At 36.7% G+C, this 26810-nt stretch overlaps 1 protein-coding gene across 1 annotated transcript; it reads left to right on the top strand.

The window, feature by feature from the left end:
- The first annotated feature begins 6333 nt into the window (after positions 1-6333).
- LOC148831825 (XK-related protein 4-like) lies at positions 6334-10181 on the top strand. Its single transcript, XM_088919081.1, has 2 exons — positions 6334-6361; positions 7423-10181. The coding sequence occupies exons 1-2, from the start codon at positions 6334-6336 to the stop codon at positions 8376-8378; spliced, it is 984 nt and encodes a 327-aa protein (XP_088775207.1). The 3' UTR covers positions 8379-10181.
- Positions 10182-26810: the final 16629 nt, after the last annotated feature.

Raw genomic sequence — 26810 nt, 5'->3', positions numbered from 1 at the left:
TCAAACATTTTATGTACCATTTCTTTTTTTTACATTCAATTCAATAAACGTTTCATTTACAGCGTGGCACTGCCTCTCCTACCTACAGTAAAATGAATAAGAATAATTCTATGTTCTTATTCATTTAATTCCCCCTTTAGAAACTTTGCTACAAGAAGGAGCATGGAGGAAAGCTTGTCTCAAAAATAAAAGAACAAATTGGGCTTAAAATAAATGCCACTACCAGGGCTCAGTGGCACAATGGTTAGCATTGGTGTTTCACAGTGCTGGGGCCTTGGGCTTAATTCCAGTCCTGGAGCGCTATCTGTATTGAGTTTGTGTGGGTTTCCTCCCACAGTCCAAAGACATACACTGTACTGGAAGGTTATCTGGCTTCTGGGAAAACTGGCCCTGGTGTGAATGTGTGCTTGTCTGTGACTTTGTGTGCCTTTATGTTGACCCAGTCTTGCTTTCTAGATACCCTCTTGTATAGATAACCATGACATCTGCCATGAAACTTAAGTTATTCCCTCTTTTCACCGTTACTTTGCTGTGTACCTTCCTGTGCAAAGTACTGTGCAGTTCAAGTAGTAAAAACCATCATGTATGTTAACCTTTGGAAATAGTATTGAACCTCAGAGTGTCATAGCCTGACTCTTCCTAGTGACTTCCTAGCATCAATACAGTAGGTGCTGTAAGTAGGACAGCATCAGACCAATCATTTGTACCTTAAAATCATTTTGTCTTACAATAAGGCTTTTAATTAATCAAACAGCCAGTTATTTTCACAGACCTGACATTTTTCTATACCTTTTGAACAAATTCTCTTTAGTTTGTGTGTCTGAAATGTTTAGGTTCCTTTAACCTTTTTATTCCTCTTGGTGCTTTTACAGCAAAAATACAGACACTAAGGAGATTTTCTTTCCCTGGATTCTGCTGTTCAGAACAAATCTCAGACGGCAGGTTTGGTTCATGATAATTTCTGTTTCTGGTTTGAAAAGGCAGACCCTGTAAGCTCTGTCTGAGGACGATGCGACACCACTGCTTAGTAACCATGGTGCCAGGTTCCTCAAAGGAAGTTAGAAATTCATTGCTTTAAGCTGGAGCTTTTCTGTTCTGTACTGAAACCTCAAGTCTTTATTGCACTTTATCAAGTGTAAGTCAGGAAAGTCCCCACAGATATGGTATTTCAGTCGAATCAAAACTTCAGTCAGCTGTGGCATAGTGAGAAAAAATATGCTTCGGCGCAGTGAGAAAGAAATTAAAGGATTACCTGGAAGTGGCAGAACACTACAGCAGGATTACAATAATGTGTTATATGCACTGTATGTGGTAGAATGCATTGGTTGTTTAGACAGTTTTACTAATTTTAGTCAAGCTGGAAATTAAATGGAATTAAATGTAATGGAAAATAAATCCAAAATTGAAGGGAGCACTTAATGATAATACATTTTATCCAAACACTTTTTTAAAGAAAAAAATGCACTTTGGTGTACAACTTACACCATCATAAAAATATATTTTGAATCAAAATGAACTTCTTTGAAACTGATAACAAGGAATGATGCTTTGGGGGGGAAAAATGCTTAGACAGTCATTCCATTGCATTTTTTTAAAACGGGTACATTGCAAAATTGCTTAGATGTGCCATGGTAGAGGGTAGTTGCAACTGACAGTTTTAGATTAGAAAACAAGCAAATAAGTTTCAGTTCGGTCCTGCTTTCACCTGAAGCCTTTTCCTTTTAATGGGGAGTCACTGGAGAAATAATCACAGTGTTGGATGCTCTTTATATGACCATGAATCCTACCCGGGATCGTGTCTTGTAATTAATAACGCCGAGGTTAGCTTCACTGTTGATATTGACATTCAATTACAGATACCTGATTATTTATAGAGTGCATTACAGTGTATTAAATTATACATATTATTTTGGCTGGATTTCCTCATCAGTCTTTCCTGTTACAGTACTTTTCATTAGCATTTAAGGGCTTCTTTGACCTATTTGAATGTGAAGACTTTGCTTGGAGAGTAAAGCTGTTGGTCCACTAACTGCAGTCTAAACATCAGCTGCTACATGTCAGTTATTTACATACCTTAGATTCGGATTGAAGAAAGAAGACACTCGTACATCTAACAGAGTCATGAACTCATTTTTTAAGAGACATACTGCCATCTATTCTAGAGTTTCTGTGAAGTTACTTTATTAAAACTAGTTGTTCAACAAGATATTTTCAAAGTGGTTACATTAAATATTAAACATAAAGGAACACAGCAGGTTTTTGAAAAAAAATATCCGAAGTTGATGCAGCAATATTGGTGGACTAAAAATGTCTTTGAGGTATATTTATTCTCCTTTCATCACAGTTCCCTCTTTTTTCTCAAAATAAAAAATGTTTTTTTTCTACAGTACAAATTAGATTGCAATTCAAATGGAGAGACAGTCATTCATATCACCTTGCTTGTCTGATAATTTAGTATCTACTGTAAGTGAATTTTAAGAAACAGCTGGATGAAATTTAAAGTGCTCAGAGTTTGGGCCTCAACCACCTGTTTGGGAACTCTGTTCCTTGCCTTTGCTACTGATTGTGAAATCGTTTCCTAAGTTAACCATATCTTTCCGTCTTAGGATCTTCCTAGCTGGAACAAACCTTCTGTCAATCACCTTAGTTCAAGAATGAAACTTGAACTTCCTTAACCTATATGGCAAGTCTTTTTTACAACACCTGATAGACACCAGCATGAGAATTCCAAACCAATGAGTGCAGAACTCTGTGCTGCTGCAGAATTTGATTCATTGCTCACAAACTCAGAATTCACACCACTGCTCTGTAGACATGCTCTTGCTCACAGGAGTATTTCAGCCATGCTAAAATACTGGGTCTTCTCCATTATGAAGAGCTCAGAGGTGGTTTCTTACATGATGTCTGTAATATTTGTTCCTATTGCCAGTGTGGATAACTTTTTTACTTCTTCAACTTATATTTGATTTGTCATGTGTCTACAACTCTACATTTTTTCTAAAATAATACATTTTGTTCTGTAATTCCCTTGTTGCTATTTATGTTAGCCACTCCTCTATTTTTGTATCATCTGCTACCATCTTTACATTAGCTAAGCAGTTCTCAATCCACTTGCATACATGACCTTGAATTCCTATGACATTTCATGAGATTTGAGAACTGATTTTTCGTGGAGGACTGACTGACTTTTCGTCCGAATTTATCATTTTGTGCTGTACGCTTTAGTTTTATCCACTGTCCTTTTGTTGTTTATTAGTAGACTAGTAGAAACATCGCTGATCTTCACATTCTTATAAGTTGGTGTTACAATAGTGACCATTGCTACTATTCTACATAATAGTTGACATATCCTAGCTAGGGATCTATAAATACTATCCCACATTTCCTTAAATGTGATATGGTATTTATTGGTTTTAGCCACAAAAGGCCCTCTGGAACTTGTGGTAAAAAATGCTAAACCACTCAATACCAAGGGAGCATGTTCTGCAGTATATTAACATGGGGCATGTTATTGATATCTATTGTAAAAACCTTCACTGACTATTCACCTAACATGTTTACTATGCCTTTATCATTGTGACAGGCCTACCTCACCCCAGGGGGCTCATGAGGCCAGAGCACATTGCAAACCCATGACAGAAATACTGTGCAAGGAGATTTGATTGTAGCAAAGCTCTTCAAGACAGACACCAAAAACGACCCTATTCCAACCAACCCAACAGCCACTAACAACATCAATTCTTTTATGTACTAAACTTAGTCTAAATTAAACCCATATGAGAATGTCACTCTCTGCCCTTCACGAGCTATTTAGTTAATCAATAATGCACCACTTATGAATCTATTTACACAAAACCGAGGCCTAAACAACCTCTAGTGGCAGGTCAGCTGAAACTAAAACCTGCCACATGTTAGACTGTGATCTTCTATTATTAATTGCCTATTAAATTGTAAAGTATTTACTCCCCCTTTTACAGCTCTCTTACATGTGTAGAACATAAATATGCTTTGCATTACTTTTGTGTCATGGGACATTTTCTTCTGCCATTGGACATACAGACTGAACTGATGTGAAGATCAATGTCAATGCCGGGTGTACTGTAGAATTTAAATCAAAGGATGTTACAACTGCAGAAAGCTCTGGTAAGGCCTAAGAATATTGTGTACAGTTTTGGTCCCCACAATACAAAAAAATATTGTTGCTCTGCTATCTGAAAGAATGATCATACAGTATATAATCTTTTTATCTTGAATCAACAATGTAGCATCAACTGGAGGACATAAGTGGAAACTACAGGGATGTACAGTACATTTAAAACTGAGAATAGGTACACGTTTTAAAGAATTTGTTGTGGGAGTCTGGAACAAGGGATTCGGCTGTGTTGTGGAAGACAATTCTAAGATTTCTTTCAAGAAATGCCTGAATAAGATTGCCATATCAATGATCTATTTAAAACCAAACGAGCTAGATTTCTACCAGTCGAATGTTATATTTATGTTATTAACCACAGTATGATTTCATCATCCTGCAATGGCCCTGGGTTCAATTCAATACCAGGGGTGCTATTTGCATGTCTGTGTGGGTTTCCTCCAGGTGTGCCTGTTTCCTCCCACAGTCTGAAGACACACTGGTAGATTAATTGGTTTCTGGGAGAACTGGCCTCGGTGTGAGTGTGTGCGTGTCTGTATTTGTGTCCGTGTGTGCTCTGCAATGGACTTTTGTCCCATCCAGGGTGTCCCCTGCCTCGTGCTTTCGTTGTTTGCCAGGATAGGCAACACAAACCCCGAATCAGGACCCCAAATTAGGAAAAGCAGTTAGAAATTAGAAAAAGGATGGATGGATGAAACGGACTCTTTGGAATGCTCTAAATTAATTTCTCCAATGATGAAACACAGGTAATTTGTTGATTAGTTTCAGGTCTGCCATTGTTCTTTGCTTGTAACTTTTAGGTACTGTAAGCCTTATTTTCAGCTCTTGAACAGAGTATAATGAAGTTCAAGTGGCGATCTTCATCAGTCTCTGAGTTGCAAAGGATCAAGTAGAGGTTAATTTCTCAATGAAACGTAGAAAGAAAGAGAACAAATACTATAATTATCAGTTCAGCCTGCTTCAGGTAGAGGACTCCACTGCCAAAGCACTGAATTTTCTTTTTCTTTCTAATGTGAAATTAACCATTGTTCTATTGTACGTTATATTCTTTAGGACTTGCATCAGACTGTTGAGCTGGTCATTCAAGTTTTGGGATCTTCTTCTACGGGAAACCCTTCAAAGCATTTGAAGTGTAATTAGGGTCATTATCTTCTTTAAATTCCCTGCCGGAATTATAATGCTCCTTACTGTATGGGAGGATTCTCTGCTCTGATGACAGTCATGAAAACATTATTTTTTGAATGATGTAATTTATATATTTCTGCCAAAAACCACAGCTTTATAACTCAATACATCTTATCACCTCTTAAAGAGTTTGAATGTTTTTGCCATAAAATATTCTTCCCACTCTCTGAAAACGTTTTAACCTTTTTTTCAGTTTTGCATTATGAGTCTGGCAAGAATACACTTAAGATACAACAGCAACATTTGTGTATGATTTTATGCCAAGATAGTTTTTTATCATTATTAAGTGCACTTTCCCATTCAAATGAGACTGAGATTAGTAATAGTTTACTTGAATTTTGTTCAGATTTAATAAGTATTCAAGTGCAAAATAATGGAAAGTAACTCTAGTTTAAGGAGTCAAGATTTGAGTACATGTACAAAGTACATTTTTAAAACTGTATCAAATTGAACTTCAATTTAAATCTTAAATCTCATAGTATTTAACACAAATGTCTATTTTACACTGTACTTTACTATAATAGTATTAAAATTATTACTTTATAGGGACATTTTATCTGTTCAATTTCCCAAAGTGAGTAATTTGTTATGGTCTGTCTTATGGTATTTTACTTCCATAGAAGGAGTTAGAGAGTTGTAAAGTGTGTTAAGTTTTACAGTATTAACTGTAAAAACTGAAATTCATAGCAGCAAAAAATTTGTACAGTAACTGCACCATTTAGTATGGAACTTAGTATTTAGTATCTTTATGTTTCTGCTGTGTGTGTTAAAAGCAGTGTTGGGAAAAGTTATCATTAAAAAGTACAGTAATCTATTACAGTTGCAAGTTACATGTGTAAGGGATAACTTTTTTTTAATTAATAAGAAGTTGGAGAGAATTCCTGTTAAGATGTAAAGTGTCTTGTCACTTAGTAAATATACACACTCTGCATACGCTGTGACTGATGATTTGTACAATTATTTTTCCCCAGCTTCTTGTTCTGATGTATGTTGGAAACATGACTGAGTCTTTAGATCTGCAAGATGGTACAGTAGGTAGATGAAAGCAAAATAAATAAAATAAAAAAAAACATGTTTAGTGTTTTACAATTGACTGAACAAATTAATTATGAATAGTAATTATAGTATTGTTATTGTTATTGGATTTTTAAGTAGGAGCTTTGTCACTAAGTGTGGTTTAGGTGGTTAATAACTTTAAATGAGCATTTAAGGACAAATTAATTCCAATATAATAAATTAAGGATATTGGCTATGAAGGCTTATTGAAATTAAATTACATTGAGGCATAGCTATTTAACAATTATTGCTATTTAACATTGTATTTAAGTAGGTTATACATTTCTCTTAAATCCTATTCCTTGTTCTCGCAATGTTTGGCTGGCTAAATTACCAGCATCCTTTCCTGAAAATTCTAGATTGAAAATGAATTATGTTAAAAATAAAAAAAAAAACTGAATCTGCCTTTTGCAAAATTTGTCAAGTTCCCAGTTTCAAGTTTTTCAGTGGGCAAGATATTTTTATTTGATTAAAAAGGCAGAGGTACATATAAAAATGAAGATAAATCTCCTTGTGAATGTCCCACGTTCTTTAGGTCTGGAATACTTGGGTAGTTAAAAGAATATATCCATTCTTCCCTCCATTTTCCAACGGCTTTATCCAATATACCGTCACAGGGGAGCTGGAGCCTATCCCAGCAAGCGACGGACACAGGATACACCCTGAGCGGGATGCCAGTCCATCACAGGGCAGAAGCAGACACACATACATTCACACCAGGGCCAGTTTTCCCAGAAGCCACTTAACCTACCAGTATGACTTTGGACTGTGGGAGGAAACTGGCGCACCCCGGAGGAAGCTCACACAAACAGGGGGAGAATATATGAGTTCCACACAAACAGCACCACGGGACCAGATCCCAGGGCCCCAGTGTCGTGAGGCAGCAATGCTAACCACTGCACCACCATGCAGCCCAAGAACGTTTATCACTTCTGTATTCTTACTTTTACTAAAATGTTAAATTATTCTATATTTCTGCCAGTTTCTCGTATGGAGATTTTCACTGGTTGTCATTACTTTCTTTTTCCCAGGTCTCACAGCAGCAGCTTCCTTGGTATCCCTGGCCTGGGCCTTGGCATCCTACCAGAAAGCGCTCCGTGACTCTCGCGATGACAAAAAGCCCATCAGCTACCTGGCCGTCATCATCCAGTTCTGCTGGCATTTCTTTACCATCGCGGCGCGGGTCATCACGTTCGCGCTGTTTGCCTCCGTGTTTCAGCTCTACTTTGGGATCTTCATCGTCCTGCACTGGTGCATCATGACTTTCTGGATCGTCCACTGTGAGACGGAGTTCTGCATCACCAAGTGGGAGGAGATTGTCTTCGATATGGTGGTTGGAATTATCTACATCTTCAGCTGGTTCAACGTGAAGGAGGGGAGGACCCGCTGCCGCTTGTTCATCTACTACTTTGTCATCCTTTTAGAGAACACCGCCTTGAGTGCCCTCTGGTACTTGTACCGAGTGCCACAGAGTACTGACGCCTTCGCCATCCCCGCGCTCTGTGTCATCTTCAGCAGCTTCCTGACCGGAATAGTCTTCATGCTCATGTACTATGCCTTCTTTCACCCCAACGGACCCCGGTTTGGGCAGTCGCCAAGCTGCACCCTTGAGGACCCTGCAACCACCTTCACACTGCCGTCCGAGGCAGCCGCCAACGCTCTCCGGGCAGTTTCACACAATCGTGGGCCACCAGTCATGGTGCCCGATAGGGATCCCAAATACACAGAGAGGGACGGCTGCATGCCGGTGTTTCAGGTGAGGCCCACTGCCCCCTCCACACCATCTTCCCGTGCTCCACGGATAGAGGAGACCGTCATTAAAATAGACCTGTTCCGGAACAGGTATCCAGCCTGGGAGAGGCACGTATTGGACAGGAGTATACGGAAGGCCATCCTCGCCTTTGAATGCTCACCTGCTCCTCCCCGGCTGCAGTACAAAGATGACGCTCTGGTTCAAGAGCGGCTGGAGTACGAGACCACACTGTAGCCCCTGGGGATATGCCTACTTTGGAAAATTACTTTAACAAACATAGAAGAAACACTAGACGATCAACTTGGGTTAACAGCAGGACTGTGGCAATAAGTTACTAGCTCTCTCTATACATAGCATTGGTCCGTGATGTTGATTGTCATGGACTAAAAATAGGCACGAATTCTTAGTTGATTTGAAGGATTTCTCGGTGTTTTTTTAGCGGTTTTTTAAAATTTAGTTTTCTGTTTTTTTAATATTAAAAATATGTCTGTCAGGGAATACTTAAACCAGTAAGAGGCCATCACATCCATACATACAGTACACCCTCCTAAAACTCCAGATAAAAGGAAGGCATAGCAGTTTCCCTCCATTGGACCCAGTGTTTCTGTGATCCTGGGAGTTAGAACAAGGGTAATTTCTACAGATCACAGGCCATAGCTTGGAAGCCCAAACTCCAGCTATCTTCTTTATCTAACGGAGAACCCAAGATGCTTGTTGTTCTGTGAAAACAGATCGGGATTACCCCCGTCTCGACCCTCAGTAGCTCAGTTATTAATCCACCATATTTCTTTTAATGTAGACCAGTTTTTAATGAGGTTAGAGGCACAGAAACACTACAACCTCATCCCTGTAGTTGCAAGTATATGGTGATAGAATTATAAATGTGATAACTCTAACGCAGCAAAACAAAAAAACTGTTATTTGAAACTAACAGGGGACCAAATTCATACAAAGAAAATGTATATGTAAAAACATTAACTATGGTAACTCTGTCCTTCTTGCAAGACTCATTGCGCTGGCCAGTCTATGTGTGTTGTCAAGACACTATCGGCCACACTCTACTACTAGTGCCAAAAGTTCTGTTACTGTTGGAATTTCTGTACTGGGTTGTCATGGAGTACTGCTACTTAAAGTAGGACTGGATTACCAATTACTTGAATTAACAACTTGGTCAAGGTCCCGAGGAGATACTACGCAAAATACAACGCCTATATGAACTGGCTCAAGGGCAGACTTCATCACGGTACTAACTGTACATTGGAAGAAAGGAGCAGACAGATGAAACCTTTTGGCAGCTTGAATATACATTATAGCCTCATTTGTCTAACTGCAGCCTGGCCTGGACTACTGGAATCAGACCACAAGTGTACAGAAAACACAAGAGCAAGGAAAGTGTCTTTTTAACTAACTGGCCTAACTACACTCATAACAAAAACAGAAACATGTACAGTAGGACTAAAGATGCAACATTCCTTTTTACCTGGTATGCAATTCTGAAAGCATTTGGTAGGATATATACTGTATAAGACCGCCATTAAGTACAAAAAACAAATGATAATATCTTATGCATTTTGAAGCACTTTTGTGCAACTTGCTGCTCTATTTTAGCCAAGAACAAGCATAGGGCTGAAAGCACTAATGTCATTGTGACTGTCTGCAGCCATCAATCTTAAAAGCAATCATTTCAAGTGAGGATGGATTGTAGCCAACAGGAAGAGAATATGCAGCACAGAGTAATCATTGGAGACTCAAATAAATACAATTCCAAGCAGGACTGTTTTGGATATATATATACATAAAAAGAATGCTGCATCTTTAACACTGAGGAAGATTCTGAAACTGTTGGAACCTTCCTTCTGTTCCATAGCTGCGTTTTAGCTTAGTGTGCTGAGATGCCAACTAAGAAAAAAGTGACACAAGGAAGGAAAACAAGCACAAAAATCTGTCGGAAGGAGAAATCATAGCGCTGTTATTGTTGTCTTTGTCTTGTCAATCAGTTCAATGTGAATTGAAAAGAATAAAAAACAACAGTTTTCTTCATTTATAGTGGTAGTGATTAAATCAGATGTGCAGTGCCTGCTGTCCATGTGGCAGGCAAACTGTGGATATTGATTTGGATGAATTACCTGTTGCAAACACAAATAATAGGAAATATGCAAGTAACCTTTCACAATTTCAGAAACAAAACTGTCTGAAAACAGTTTTACTTCTACTTTACACATATTTAGTCAAGGCAAGCTGTCACAGATAGAATTAAGGGTGAAAAGAGCGTTTGTGGCTGCCTGACTTGTCTAAATATGCACGAGGCAGAATTCAAAGTCTTTTCTAAACTCTTTAACTATGTGAACTAGTCACAGCAAATTAAGTTGCATATTTCCCTGATTTCCTAGTAATTGTTTTGCATTTTTTCCTTGCACATCCTAATTCTGAATAGCATTTTACATTCATGTTTATATACTGTAGACTGACAAGAAACCAACACAATTTGCCTTGACGTGCTTCTCGTTAATGGATTTGTTTGCAGTAATGAAAGGAAATATCAAAGATTTGTCTTTCGGTGGTACTGTATCCTTACAGGGTGCTGATTAAATCCATTTTACTTTTTTTGTACGTGATGATAATTTTCAAACCTGGAAATGCGCAGCAGACAATTGTTAATAGGTGATTTAGTTCTGTACATCCTACTATATAGAAAAAAGAGAAAGAAGACTAATACCTAAGATAAGACTAATGTTTTTCTGCCTGCACCTAAGAAGTCAACTAGCATGACAGAAACCTTAAGTATGTAGCACAGAGTGAGTGAAAACTCTGCAAAAGATCTGTTGATTAGGTTGGGGCATTTCTCAGTCATCTCTGGGGTAAATATTTCCACTGAGTGAAAAGCACATCGGTACAGGTGTTTAAAAAGCAGTTTTGAAAGGGGGCTTGCTCTACATGACCAGCAGAAGCTCTGTCCTTTATTACTCACAAACAACAGAAGTTGAATTTCAGTTCTTGCTTTCTCACATTTGTGTTTGAGTGGGAGAGAAGACCGTTATATTTTCTGGAAATGTTTTCTTCAAACCACAGTATTATATGACAAATTCAGGGTGCTTTTCAAAACGTTTCACTCTTCATTTGAATTTTCTCCTAATTCTCTAAAAGAAATTGTGAATGTTTAAATGTGTAAAATGGTATGGAGATATACAGAATATATATGCATTTAAATATTGTTTTGGGCTTGTATCCAGATTTGAGGTGGTATCTGTATTTCAGTTGGAGAAGATTTTGCAGTGGAGCAGGAAGTTGTCCTGATGGTGTACTGCATAAAAAATGATAATTATACAGTTATTAACCATAATATTTTATGTCAATTTCCATACATTTCAGTTCTTTTTTTAGTTTAATATCACCATTTTGTAGCAAGATCTTACCATGTTGTGATAGATCTAGCTGTGAAAAAAGTACTCATTGGGTGTTCTGTTTGAAAGAAGAAATACCCCTTTTGAAAAATTATTTACTAGCAATTTATCTTCTTTTCCCTTTAAGTGTAGACTTGAGATTTATGTATCCCAGTCGACCAATTAAAGCCAGTGGCCATGAGAATGTTATCAAGGAACATATGGTTCTTTGTCTTAGGAACTGCTGTGGTGTAACAGTCACAGCTCCCAGAGGTTCCTTAAAGGAACAAGACAAACTTGGGAAAACCGGAACAGTAGTTAAAAGTTATAAAAAGTAAAAAGTGAGTTTTCCTGATTCAAGAGTCAATGATTCAGAGGTTTCTAGTGGCAGCATTAACAGATTATTACAGTATGTGTCTTCAGAAACACTTATGAAAAGATTTACTAAAAAATAATAAAAAAACAACCTTAAATTGTTGCATCGGGAATGATTATGAAGAAGAGAAGGAAACTAAATCTACTGGACTTGAATATTTCATGTTTATTTTAAACAGTAAGGCCATTCACTGTAAAAATGGCAAAGACTGATAAAATGAGTGAAATTGAGTATTTGTTGGGCAACTGATTATTTATTCCAGCACCATTCCTATATTCAACAAAAGGGTTTACAATCCACAGGTACATTTCTATTGGCAGTTTTAACTGAATAAGAATGAATGTTGTTAGCTATAGAAATGTTTGCTTTCTTTTAAAAAAATAACATGAAATAATGGAAATATTATGTAATGAAAAAATACAACAGTAATAATTTGGTTTAGAATTTTATTTTACAAATATAATATAGGAACTTTATGTTGTGAGGAGTCAGTGGAGGCCATAGCCTTTTTGAAATATCTGTGGCCTTTCATTGTGACTAAACAATGAAAAATGACCCACTACAGACAACAGCTCAGAAAAGAATAAATCACAGAGAGTTAGTGTTCTTATATTTCATTAATATTTTACATAGAGTTCTTTTACACTGAAACTTTCCTTGGTGAATTAAATTCCTTTGGTGCTTTAATATAAATTATTGTCCTGAATGACCAATGTTTTCTACACCAAAAAATACTATAGTAGAGTCACAGGCTATTACAGAATTGTAAACTACATTTTCAATAGTACTTCAGTAGTCTTCTTCTTTGCTTCATGGTTCTGATCTACACTAGCCTGTCCTGTAGCACTCATGATCAGCCTCAAACTCCAGAGTTGTATGATAACATGAAATCGAGCCAAGGCATACAGTATGTGTGATGTCATGACCCTAGTTTACCATTGAGGAACCATTGTTGTGCCTGAGCAATCCTTGGACATGCTGAGTGATTAAAGCAACGGTTTTAACTTCAGATGAAGCGCCTAGGTTTGTTAAATCTCGAAATCCAGTTAATAATAGATCAATGCTAACAAAAACGTGTGTGTGTCAGTGTTGTGTGTGTGTGTGGCAGGGAGGAGTGCTATTGAAAAACCTTATTTCCTGTGACTGTGTATTTTTTAGAGAAAAAGATGTGTTCAGTCTTCTGAAAAGAAGAAAAAAGAAAGCAACCATATGCTCTTCTCTTGAATAAAACTGTTTAAACACAGTCAGGACTCCACTGACTGCCATTAAAGCCAGACTTTCCAAAAAGACCCTCGTTTTAACTTGTAGTCTCTGCATGACCTGATTCAGCTTTTTTAACATAATTCCTTTTAGAGGTCAGTGACAGCATGCTTTTGCATACATATTAGGTCTGTATTCCAGCAGCATAAAAACATCTTCTCCAATAACAGACTTGTCAATGAGCTCTCCAATAAGTTTAGTGTAAATTTACCATTTCTGAAATTTTATACAAGGCAGTGAGGTGCATTCCCAAAATAACTGGCATTTTTGTCAGTCATTAGACTATTCGCGTATTGTGATATATATATAATGCTCTTAGAATCTTTTTCTTATATACAGTATAATGAAGTTTATAATGAACGTTCAGGAGGGATGACAACAGCCAGGTTCAATCAGGCTCAGCTGCCTGTAATTCATAATCAATCCTAACGTCATTTCCCCACCTCAAACTTTATAAATAATGTACGTGTTCCCCTTCTCTCCCTCGCATACATCCCACCTCCCCCTCTGCAGCTGCCCTTGGGTCACCCCTCACTGTATATGGGGGTGTAGCCACCTCGTCCTATGGCCAGGAGGTCGGCCCTCAGCCAAGTGGGTTAAGCCAAATTTTCACTAAACACTCAATAATCCTTTCAGTACACTTTCTTGGGTATCGTAATTCCTCATGAAATATGAATGAGATGAGTAGATTTGTTTTACAATTAGGCTATCCTCTTTTGTATCTAGTGGGCCATAAAAGTGAATTTCATTTTAGACTGAGAATAGGAAACTGTTTTATGTCCTGTTGTGTGGAACTGTGGGCATGTGACCAAGGCTTTCTAGTTGGGTTGCTGAGGCCAAGTCTTTGGGCTTCTTTCATCTCTGGACAAATTTTTATATTCACTTAGCTACTGAACTAAAAAGCACTCAAGATGGGACAAATGACCTCTTCTCATCTGTGGCCTTTCTTATATATTTCTACCCTATCTTTAGTTTTGTGGCAAATTTCTAGCTGGTTCGTATAGCCAACATGAGCAATGTTTTTTTTTCCTTTGAAGATATTCTTTACTGATGATTAATTTCTTTGTGCCTTATCTAACATTTCAAACAGGAAAGAAAATAAGCACATAACACTATTACTTTAGACAGTCTGCACTGCCCACTAAGGCTGCATATAATGAGAGCCTACAGTATGCTGGGAATAGAGGTGTGATAAAGTAACCTACTGCATTGTAAATTCAAAACATTTGCTGGATTAAAAATGCATTACAAGCTGTGAAGTATCGTGATGCTCAATAAATCATTACAATTGCTCTGTTGGTGTCCCTGCAAAGTTGAACTTAACATCGTTCTGCTGTTAAGCCTGCTTGTTTGTGGAACAACATTATTTTTCCTCTGATTCCACGCAGGTATGTTCAACAATCAAGTGTCTGAGCCTCAAAAAGACCATTAATATTGACACCAACCCACTCACAAGGCATTTATTATCAAGGCATAAAGCATTTTGTGAAGAATGAGAATTGGCTTTGTAATGTTTCCCAGTTGTTCCATAAGCTATAAAATTAAAAACAAGATGCTAACCTTTATCCTGATAATGTGAACAAAATAATTTATTTTTTAAGATACAAACAACTGCTACCCTAGAATTAATATGTCTCTGGCCCATCATGACTATCTACTTTAATATTGATGCCTAATTTTTGGAGAATTCACTCAGCCTTGTTATAATAGTCTCTACGTATCAGTGCTTGGCCCAAGCGACACTCTTTCCAGAGAAATATGCAAAGAACTAAGGGTGGATCAGGTTCCAGTTAATGTGATATGGATAAGGCACAGAAAGCATATACATATGATACATATCTAATGTCAGGAAAATATCCAGCTAAATTTCTGTAAAACAAAATGTTTTTCTTCAGAAAGGTACTGTTTTTGGAGGAATAATATAATATACATGTATTTCATAAACTGATCCTCTACTTTGTGGGCATACTAAATGTATCTTCGTGGCACAAATAATGCATGCAAATGCCTTTCAGTGAGAATTAGGACTGGTTGTGGGTAAGATATATACAGTACCACCCTGCGATCCTCTTTGCCTTGTATTTCTAATATGCTGGTTTGGGGATATCATGTTTCGAATCTGCATGCTGTCTCCATAGGTTGCAACGTACAGGTGTTTCGCAAAAAATGACATCTTGTCAGAACCGCATACTGCAAGAATGTACCAGAAAGAGAAAATCACTCCACAAGCAGACAACAGACACTGCAGCACTAATATTTGCATAAACACACACACATACAGGTATCGAGTCACTCTTATGATAGACTTTAGTTTACACTGCATGATCAACCTGGTAGAACATCCCAACTAAAAAAAAGGAGAAAGTGAGCAGAACATATCTCCAGTATCTAAAAGTGTCCCATTCTTAGGTTGCTGTTCTGTGGTTGAGCAAATAGCAGCTTTAATGGTGATATGTACAGTACATATAATTATACATACTCTGTATTAAAACATCTACCTATAATTTGGTTTTTCCCTCTTATTTTTCCATCATGACCCTAAAAGTTATTAGTAAAACTTCCTGTTCCGTGTCATATCATTGTAATCCAATGCATTACAAAAGGCCACACATTCCTTATCTGTTCTCTGCCATGTGTTGGCTTCTTCATTTTTTAAAGTCTGGACAAATAAACTGCTCCTTCTAAAAAATGGAGAGCTTTGTCATTTTTACTTACCTTTGATTGATAGATACTGGTGACAGCTTGCCTTCTTTAACAAACAGAAATGAAACCGAAAGAGCTCTCCTATAAAGCTTTGTGAGCACAGAGGAGCAGACCGCAGTGCAAACTGTATGTCAAAGGTTTCGGGAGGGCCAGGATCTGCGATGTTACCTGTATTTTTGTTATGTTCTTTTCACCTGCTGATGCACAGGGGCAACGATAGGTTGCTGCCTTCACAGTATAGAGGAAGTAAGGTTGCTAGAAACAGGAAGTAGACACAAAACCCTGAGAATCATAGAGAACAACAAATATTTATGCTTTCTTGCATGCAATTTTATAACATATTTTAGTTTTGAAATTTCGGCTTCAGAGCAGTGTAGTATGAGATCATGTTTGTACACTGAAAAAGTTTTTTGTAATGTTACATTATTGGCTCCTGCAAATGCACAGAGACTGAGAAATATGCATTTTTCATTTGACAGTGAAATACTGACAGTGTATTTGTTTTTACATTCACTCAGGTCATTGTTTTTTTTTTCAATTGACTGAATTAAATAGTGTTGAATCTTGCTTTGTATGAAAATCTGAGACACCTGATATTTTTTTTTCCAAACTGTTCAGATCCCAGTCTATCTCCCACATAAGACTGAATTACTTGCTATGAATATTTTGCCAGGTTCTGTACTGCCACAAATCTGTGTTCAGACACCACAGCCCCACACATCATTGTATGGAAACATTTCTCTCAGTAATTCCTGGTTGATTGAGATTAATAAATATCTAAATAAAATGGCTTTTGTTGTTGGAATTTAGCTACTGCTGTGATAAATTATACATTGGTTATATCAAAATGTTTGATGTTGTTTTAATTTTAAGTGGCTTAAAATACTGTTTATTAGGTATCAAAGGATGAGTCCATGCCACATAATCAAAAGAAACAGAAACAAATTATTCCTTCTGATACTGATAATCTCTTAATATTCATAGGCACTGTGCAGGATGTCAGAGTCATTTACTAGTGCAGTGAACTCTGTATTATCCTGTTTCTGTAATGGCCATTATTATAATGACAAGAAAGTTGATGGTGATGAAATATTTTTTTTCTGGGAATGATAAAAAATACATTTTTTTCTACTTGTGCACATCATTAAAGGCACTGACTAAAGTAAACCCTTACACTTTTCAGCGATCTTTACTGTTTTTTATAGTCACCTAAAGCTATATGTTTCCTGCTTTCTAATCCTCAATAACCAATCATAATAAATCATGCATAGGTCTCTGGTGTGTGGATTTTACATGTTTTAAGGTGTGCCTGGAAGCTCAGTGACTCCAGGATTCACTGCAATAGAGCCAAGGAGAAGATGCCAATCTAGAGTCTCCCTGCATCACTTGGAAACACAGCCCATAACATTTCAAATGGCCAAAATATTACACTTTAATTTTTTTCAATGCACTGATCTGTTACCAATCAGTTAGTGACAAAAAATCCGAATGTTGCAATAAAAAAAAAAGATTTTTTTATGCAGCTCAGAAGTTTCCTTAGCTAGTCTAGGAAATTTTCATTTCCGTTACCTAATTAGCTGAAGGTGTGTGCCAGTCCCATTGGCTAGGAATTCAAATTAAATAATCAACAAACACATAAAACTAACAGTAGTGGTAGCAGCACCTGGTATTCTATTGATAGTATTCTGCTACCACCGATCTAGAATATACAATACCAAAACAGATATACTTGGAAACAAACAAGTAACCGGGTTTAATATAATTCAGTTCTGTTGTACAGTATATTTCAAAGAACATCAGGTCAAATAGCTGAATGGGATATCATTCTATTCCTGTCGGTGTTTGGAAGATGTTGAGCTCACGAGTCACAAGTCTGGATGACTCCTACAACAAGCAAAAGGATACATTTCGAGGGCTACAATTGCATATTTATCTTTTTGTGTTTGTCGGATGAAGGTTTTTCATTTTTTTCTGCTCTGCTCTGCCCTGACCATTCCAGTGGTTCTGCAAGAGCATGTGAGCAGGAGAGATGCAGAAATGCTCCATTGACCTGTACTGTATGAGCAGTAACATGCTGGATTGTAGCTCTCGAGATAAATGTGTCTGCATGTGCACCTTGCAAAATTCCCACTTAGCATGTGTGAAAGCATATTTTAGCATTAGTGTATCTAAATACTGTCTAGTGGTAACATGGCATTACAGTACATTCTTATTCTTATTCTTATTCTTATTCTTATTCTTATTCTTATTCTTATGTAATAGTATATCTGGTGCTTTCCCTTACACATTTTACTTAGCAGTCAATCTGATTGAATCCCCAGCACATTGCAGTTAATTGCTAAAGCTAAATCACTGCTTCATATGGTGTTGTAATATGAGAACATTAACTCACACTCAGCAGTCTGATACTGTTTGGAAAATACTGGTATACTGATATACTGATACTGTTACTGGTAAGAGAAAAAGGTGTGTGCTTCTAATAATAAACTCCCACACTGTCAGGGCATGTCATAAAATGAAAAAAGAGTATAGCTCAATCTCGTATATATTTTATATATTATATACTATATTATATATTATATACTATAATATATTATATATACTATATTATATATTATATGAATTGTTATTATATTATTTTTACTTCAACAGATGTGCTATTGATATATTTACAAAATGTCAATCTGTCCCTGAATGTTTAGTGTGACACTCCAGGATGGATACAGATGGATAGGATGAATACATTTATTAGGCATTTGAGCTGATTTATGTCTAATAGAAAATGAGTGAAACCGAACATATAAAACAAAAAAGGCTATGGTACCAAGAAGTGCCGTTTTTCTGTGAACTACATTATGTTTTATACACACTTAAATACCTCCATCCTCATGTTTTTGCTTCATAATATGTGATACAGAACAAATGGCACACAGATTCATACAGTCAATATTTATACATTTTCAAAGTGTTTTTGAGCACTCAATCTGTCATTTAAAATAATGACTGTAGTCAAGCCTGAACCAAGGTAATTTTGAATCACTTCGTTTTCTTCTTTTGTCTTTGGGTGCTACTGAATAGTTTTACTTCATAATATCTACAGGAATCAGGTTCTAATCTGTCATATCTTAATATATCACAAAATACTTGGGTGTACCTATAAATACAACAACTCTGAGCTGTGGCTTTAAAATTATATTTCAGCCTCTCTTCTCTTAGTGCTGCTACCACAGAGCATAATGAGGGCTAGACTTGTAGGCCTATGTGATGGCAATATTATAGATACATTTCCATTTCAAAATTACAACACATGGCTAGATCTGTTCTGCTGCCAAAAACATTTTGTGAGCTCAATCACCGCATCCATGGAACAAGCCCAAGTCGCTTTGATCCAGCCAGTGGAAAGGAAGAACTAAAACAGGCCAATTCACATGCTTTTCAAGAGTTTTAGTGGGATAGAAAATGTCAGATGATTTTTTTTCTTTATGCAGAGTGGTTAATTAATGTCACTGTTAATTACTGTCATTACAACAGTTAGGAACATAACACTAACACTATACATCCTACCAAACTTGGACTTCAACTTGTTCAGCATTCAGAGCTCTTTAATCAACCAGAAATGCATAAACCACCATACAAATATTTGACCAAGATAGAATTTATTTACTTTGCTCACTTTGTTTTTAATCACCTCAGTTGTCCGTCTTATAACATTTCGCTTTGCTTTTGTGTCTGCAGTTTTAAGGAGAAAGTTTAATACAGTATGTTGTGCGTGTATCTACCTCAACTTGGTTTGTAGTGACAGAATACCCTTCATTCTATCATTCACTACTTTAATCAGAGGTTTTATGCATAAAATGATTCTCAGTTTTGAATATAATTAATACCAAACTTAAAGATTATACAGGTAATGCAAAAAGGTCAACATGACTTTCATGGTGAAGGGTATTCTGTCAATTTCTATAAGTGCATCCAAAAATTAAGTCAAAAACCAGGAAACCTGCACTTAAGGACAAGATCACTTCTTGGTTAGAGAGAACCATGCAATCCTGCTGTTACAATAAGCTGCTTATATCTGTTTAATTTGCCTTAAAAAGACTTTTATGCTCTTGTCTCTCTTTTGTCTTGTAAACACTTTCATTTCGTTGAAGTATCCCTGATGGCATGGTTGATGCTATGTGGAACAGAGTAAGTCGATAGATTTCTCGGTTTTTCTGTGTAAAACTGTTCAGTGATATTGATTGTGTTTCAGGATGGTTACTGTGTTTATACTATGTTCCAGTTGTTCAATTTGTATAACATGCCTGATAAAAAAGCAAACATTTGACTACCAGATACAAAAGAGAAGGTCATAAACAAGGAGCCCAGGAGGTGTAACCTGATTTTGGACTGCAGTATGAAGTTGCTTTTGTACGTTTTGTACATTTTTGTTTATTTCCCCCTAACTGGCTTACACAAGACTGGGTTAGGTGCATGCAGTGCACACCAAAGCATGCATTTGAAAGAGAAAAATGAAGGTCATAACTATTGATGTCTGTAGGAGGCTGGCTTGTGTCATGCATCATGGTTCAGTCTACACACAGAGAATTATAAATGAGCAACTTTTTCTTTGTGTCAGCCAGGAAGGCTTTAAAAATGCAGCTGCCTCACATGTCATTTTATCCAATTAAAATTTCAACTGTCCATTTTTTGTGAATGCTCTTACCACTTCAGGAAAATCTTATGTTCCTTTTTCATAAGAGAGCTATATCATTTTTGCTGACTTTTGTCTGCAGATGCACCCATTGGTAACCAAATGTTGGTTTAGGCTGTTGCCAGAGACTGGAAAAATGGAATGGTGATTTTGCTCAGGGTGAGAAAAGTCTGGAAACAAGACATCAATATGAAGAATCTCTTACTTTCTTATGTAAATTGTTTGGGACTTTATTTCTGGGTTTTGTATAGTAGTAGTATGCACCCAAACGTAGAATATTTATATCAGCTGTGATATACACCTGTCAGTAGTACAAGCACAGTAACTAATAAACTGGGAACAATGGCATTAAATTGTGCTTGAAGTGTAAACATAATGTACAAATGTATTTGGTATTTTCTTTGCAATGGAAGATTGAAATAGTCATTGAAAAATATTTTAACTGTATATAAATGTATGCAAATTTCCATGTTAAAAGAACAACAACATTCCTTTCTGAATCCTGGTTGTGAAGGGTGTCTATTGACTAGAGGCAGTGGCCAGGAGATGGCTGCTATATATGATATAGTAAAGATAAAACTAGTGTGATGTATGTGATGTATTTAAACAAGAAAAAAACAAAAAAAGGAAAAAATTACCATGGTTATTTTTGGTCTGTTGAGTAAGTTGCATTTTGTGATGAAAGTCTGAATTTGTGCTTAAAAACACATTTTATTGGTTAATTTTGTTGTAAAATTAAACTCTAAACAAAAGAACCTTAAAATTTTGTATATCTTGGATTTTGTACATTTTTATTTTACTGCAACACAAGGTACCAAATTCATTAAATAAAGTACACTGTGGTCATTTTACCGGCCTCTACTGCTCAGTTAATTCAAATACATTTAACCATAAAGGAAAAAGGCTGATAGCCCTATTTTCTATATAGCCTCCCCCCCCCCCCTCCCCCCTTCTGTTTCTTTGCATTCTAACAATCCTGTTAACCAAGAGAATGCTAGAAACATGCATACTGTACTTACAGTATAAGTGTTTCCTGTCTGCTGTAATTATACATACAATATTAAACACTAGTAAACAATTGCAATGAATACAGGTCATATACAGTACATAAACACTGAAATCCTTTACATTATTTTAGATGCAAATTCATTTGTAGCATTACAGGATGGATGGAGATCTGGGTTAATGATTACATGGACTATAAAATTGATTACATATCCAACAAAAAATTGATGCAAACCTAGACTGAGGAAGTTGAAGAGTACAAACTGGCACACTTAAATAAGAAGTGGATTTACAATTTGTATAAGATGTTACATGAGAGCTACTGTATATGAAATGAGGACAATGAAGCAACTGTTCTCTTGCTATACCACTGTTTGGTAAGAAGATGCTTGTGCAAATAAATATTTCATATTCTAATACATAGCCATTTTGATTACAGAAGGCACCTACTCAGCAAAGTGTGTGTGTAAATATTATCCAAAATGTTAACATTTGGCCAAACCCTAATTAAGGTGAATATTTATGAGTCTAATTGTAAGTTTTATTCGGGTAAATCTCCTGGCACAGAACAACAGCCTGTCATAAACCTCCGAAAGAATGAAGAGAGCCCACAACATTGATGCAGAATCCTTAAGTGATTGAGGATCCATTTAGCTGGTGGAATGTGTAAGAAAGAAATAAAAGATCCAAAAGGCATTTTGATAGCATTTCCAAATTGACCCGTGAGAGAAAAGTTTGAAAAGTGCTCTGAAGAACAGTGTTTTAGTAAGGGTTCACGCCAAAGAAGGAATGTGTGAGAACTCGTGATCACACAAGCAGAATCCTGATTTGCAGAACAAGGTAAAGATGCATAAAAGAGGATGAGGTTTGAATATGATATAACCTTCTGACCCTCTGAAGAGCAGTGCCCAGGGGATGAGCAGAAGGATGCTACACCAGTCATCTGAACTGTTTCTTCTCTGTCAAACACTAAAGCCTATGGACAGTGTGGCTCTGTGGAAAATTGGAGGTCTGCACCTCCCGACAGCTGGCATCCAGGTTAAAATGGCAAGAGATTTTGCAGAAGAAGCAACATCAAGTAGATAAGTGAAGGATATGTGTAACTGTGAAGGTTTAAGAGCTTGCAACATCAATACAAGGAATCAGTAGAGAATCATCTAAATGCAGCCAAGCCTCGCTTATGGCATGGAAGGATGTTTGCTGAAGGGAACTCAGACATTCAAAAAACCCATTCATGGCTGAAAGAGCACTCATGATGGAGGGAAACTTGTAAATAAAGGAAAAGGCAGTAAATGAGTCCTGAATGGTTTAAAAAGCTTTGGCTGCTGGTGAAACAGTCAGAAGCAAGATGGAGTGTTGACTATTCATCTCATCGGCATACTAGGCAAACCTATGAAGTGCCTGAGGTTTAAGGATGATATAAATCTGAAGGCATCAGCAATGCCGATGTTGTGAGCTAAGCATTTAGTCCTGTAGGTTTGGATAGGTATAACAAGGTTAATGAAGGTGAAAATAGGCAGTAGACTTATTAGTGTCAGAAACATGTAAGTTAGGAAGCAAAGAATTCGATGAAAAGGCATGTTGAACCTGAATATATGTAAGAGGCCATACTTAAGGGGATGTAACAAGGCAGTCAGAAAGGCAGTGTAAAATCAAGGTTGAGCCACCAGCAGGTGACATTGAGACACTTCTAAAACAAGAAGATTGGAAGTTTTCACTAGGTTATCAGGGCACCTGAATGAAGGCAAATCCCTATGAATAGTCTAGGAGAACAGACAGAGGTTATCTGTCAGGCCCTCATAGTCTTGCAGACGGTGAGACACAAAATATCAGGGTGAGATCTGTTGTAGCAATTTTAAAGGTTCAAAATTCAGGTTGGGTTAACACCCAAACAAAAACTAAGACTTACCTTAAGTAGCAGCATTGATCGTTTGCTGTACAAAGGCCGCTGGTAAAAAGACTGGTAGAGCGGACTGGCCTACACAGTACAACCTAGTTAGGTCCATTCCACTGCTTCTTACCTTCTTTAGTGTGAGTTAGTTTTGCATATGGACAAGAACAGCTTTGGGAAGGTATTTTAACATCAGAGCTGATCTGTTTCCCACGTAAAGGGAGAGATTTATGTGCAGGTTCCCCATGCTACACTACCATCTGAGAGGAATCTGTTGCAGGGGGTAATCCTGAGGTGAGACTAGTAGAGAGAGAGCAAGCACTGGTGGTCAGACAGGCTCTTTTGGGAAGAGTACAAGGTTGGACAGGGTGAGGAAAAGCATGGACATAGAGGGCAGGAAGGAGGGCTGTCCTGGGTGCAGTTGTGCAAAAGCTACCAGTAGATGAAAATAAACCTCTGGGGGACCCAGGCCAAATGGCTACCCCAACTCCCGGTAATGAGCTTTGGATACATTAATTAAAATAGTTATAATTCCTTATAATAAATCATGGAAAAGATCTGCTCTTCAAATCTGGCTGGAGTCACTTTGTGCAGCGCCATTAAGAATACAATACCACTTTTTTAGATGTAAAATGCTGCATTTATCCAAAAAGATCCGACCTCTGAGTCTTTCTGATATTCAACAAATTTTGTTCATATTTCAGTGGGGGTATGAATAAATCTGGAGGGCAGTCAATAGCTCAATTTGATGCATGAACCTCACTTTCCTGATATAGAACTGTATAACTGATGATGCCTCGAAGACAGCAGGAGAGCCTTTGGCAAGACTGCTTATAATTAAAAGACAGTCTGCTGCCTCTGTCCATCTAGTTCATTACAGTCCCCATCTCTAAACCTTCTCTTGTACTCATCAGTGTAATTTATGTGGACATAATAATTTGGCTTTGTAAGAGACTCGTTCCTTTCCTATAATGATAATTGGATACATCTCATACTCTATTATTTATGGGCAATTAACACAGTGGAGGTCTCCATTGATGAACACATCCAACAATTCTATATTTGGAAATTTCACAGTGCTGAAGACAAAGTATTCCATACTCCTTGGAACATGACACAGTCAAGAAAACCAGGTTATTTGTGGAAGTTTATTCGTATATTTACAAACCGATCATGTTATTTGTTAAATTACATTACGCTCATTATATTTTATACAACATTTTAAAAACAAATTTCTCCAAAGTCTGACAATACAATGCCATGTTTAAATATTACAACAAAGAGAGGATAATAAACCTGTTCTTTTTTACATGATCGTAAGATCAGCAAAGTGCTGATTGCTTGTCATGTTAAAGACCATTTTTAAGTCTTTATGTACTGTAGCAGACTAGAATGAATGATCATTATTCATAATTGGATATTAAAAAATAAGACAAACACATTTTAACCTCATATTTATTCCACAGTCATATGCTTGATCATCTCTGATAGAAGCATCCGGGAAATTATAAAATAAGAAAAAAAGTATGAATAACTTCCTGTTGCCAAGTTGCAACATAAATGAATAGTAAAACAAAAGAGCATACATAAAAATAATGAATAACTAATTTTTCAATTTGCAAAAAACTATAACAACAATTGACAAATTTCATTGATCTGCAGAAGGTAATCACAACACAACATTACACAAGGTAATGTGTAACTGCCTGACAACCTTTGTGGAGAGGAAGCTAAACAAGAAAGTGGAAGCAGGCAGGAGAAAAAAAACACTTCCATCACACTGCCACCACTTTGTATCTACAGTAAGTATACCTTACTGTCCCATTAATAACATGAGCACTTGCACCTGGATCATTAGCAAGATCTGTGCTGGGTTGCCATTTACAATTCAGAACATACACTGAGTGCTTTACATAACTAATAGAAAGCTTTGGCTTTCTGCTACAATCATTTCAATCAGCAGTACTAGTTTTGCAATTGCTTGTCAGTGTTGCTTGGATGGACGTTCTTTTAATGTGATATATACTATCATAGTTCTTTAAGAGGGTGTTGCTCTTTCAGATTTCTTGACAGCAAGTCATAGTTCTGTATAAATCACCTGATGATTCTACTTCAGTGCATTTCAGTTTCACACGAGGTGGGATTCTGTCATGTCACTTGCATTTCATACCTAGTTTATTTGTTCCATAACTATTCTCTATTCTAGATTCTAACACACATATACTGTACAGTATATATATATATGAAACACCATTCAAGATTGTGGTGTTTTTAAAAGCAAGCAGAATTATACATTATGTGTCATAGTTTCACATCCCATCATATACAGTATGTGTTTAAATATTCCTCCCCAATTTAAACGAAACTAAAACCTTTATTTTGAGAGATTTTAACAACCACCTAAGGAATAATTCCCGATGGAATCATTTGCACTGTAGTGTTAACAGATATAAAGGCTGATTAAAAATCAGTGATTTACTGAATGAAAGTAAAATTTTACACGATGGCAAAAGTAAAATATGTGTTATTGACAAGATTTAATGGTGAAGGTTGTTTTTATTCTTCAGCACTTTCTTCAAAGTGAGAATATTGTTTTGTGTTTGATGGCTTTTTCATATTCAGCAGTGTATGTTTAACTTTCTTAGTTGTTTTAAGCATCTCTATTCCCTAGTGTACATTATTGTTGAAAGTCCTGCATTTCCAGTTGCTGAAATATATTGTAAAATTACATTAAATGTAACTCCTGATTCATTCTTTTTTGATTTTGGTATGCCACAATGATCAATAGTATAAGGTAACCCCTAGAGATTACATATATAACAAACGCTAAGGTCAACCATAGAAACCGATAAGCAGTCTGGATGTTTTAAATGTACTGTATATACAATTAAAATTAATTTAAATTCTTTCTTACCTTTACAACTAAGATCCTCTGGGGAACAAATTACACAAGATTAATGTTGATAAAGTTATATCTATATAACTATATACATAATTTGGAAATGCCAATGACAAGGAAAATGACCAAAGAGCTCAAAAACATATTTAAACACATTAGAAACACAACTTGAGCTTCAAAACAACATTAGAAAGGATAAAGCTAGATCTGCGCTATTTGGATTTGGCTTTGACATAATTTTTTAACACCTTTCTAATGTTAACTTTCAAAAGTCACATATCTGAACACCTTATGTGCTATATGTTCCAGCATTTAAAAGTGTAAATAAGCCACATTTCATTTTTGGTGGTGGTTGACATTAACGTTCATGACTGCCTTACTCAGGTGCCAGATTGTGTTGAAATCTGTCAACACAGCAGGCCAGTACATGAGACCGATTCCAGATATTGGCAGAAGATTACA

Source organism: Atractosteus spatula, chromosome 6, assembly GCF_055471065.1.
Source record: "Atractosteus spatula isolate fAtrSpa1 chromosome 6, fAtrSpa1.hap1, whole genome shotgun sequence".
Classification (NCBI taxonomy): Eukaryota; Metazoa; Chordata; class Actinopteri; order Semionotiformes; family Lepisosteidae; genus Atractosteus; species Atractosteus spatula.
Note: the sequence above shows the minus strand (reverse complement) of the source record. Positions and strands in the feature narration are given on the sequence as shown.

Excerpts from the sequence above, each read along its gene's own strand:
- LOC148831825 (XM_088919081.1), top strand. The coding sequence starts at position 6,334 with ATGACTGAGTCTTTAGATCTGCAAGATG. Across the intron at positions 6,362-7,422 it reads GTCTTTAGATCTGCAAGATG|GTCTCACAGCAGCAGCTTCC; the intron begins GTACAGTAGGTA and ends TCTTTTTCCCAG.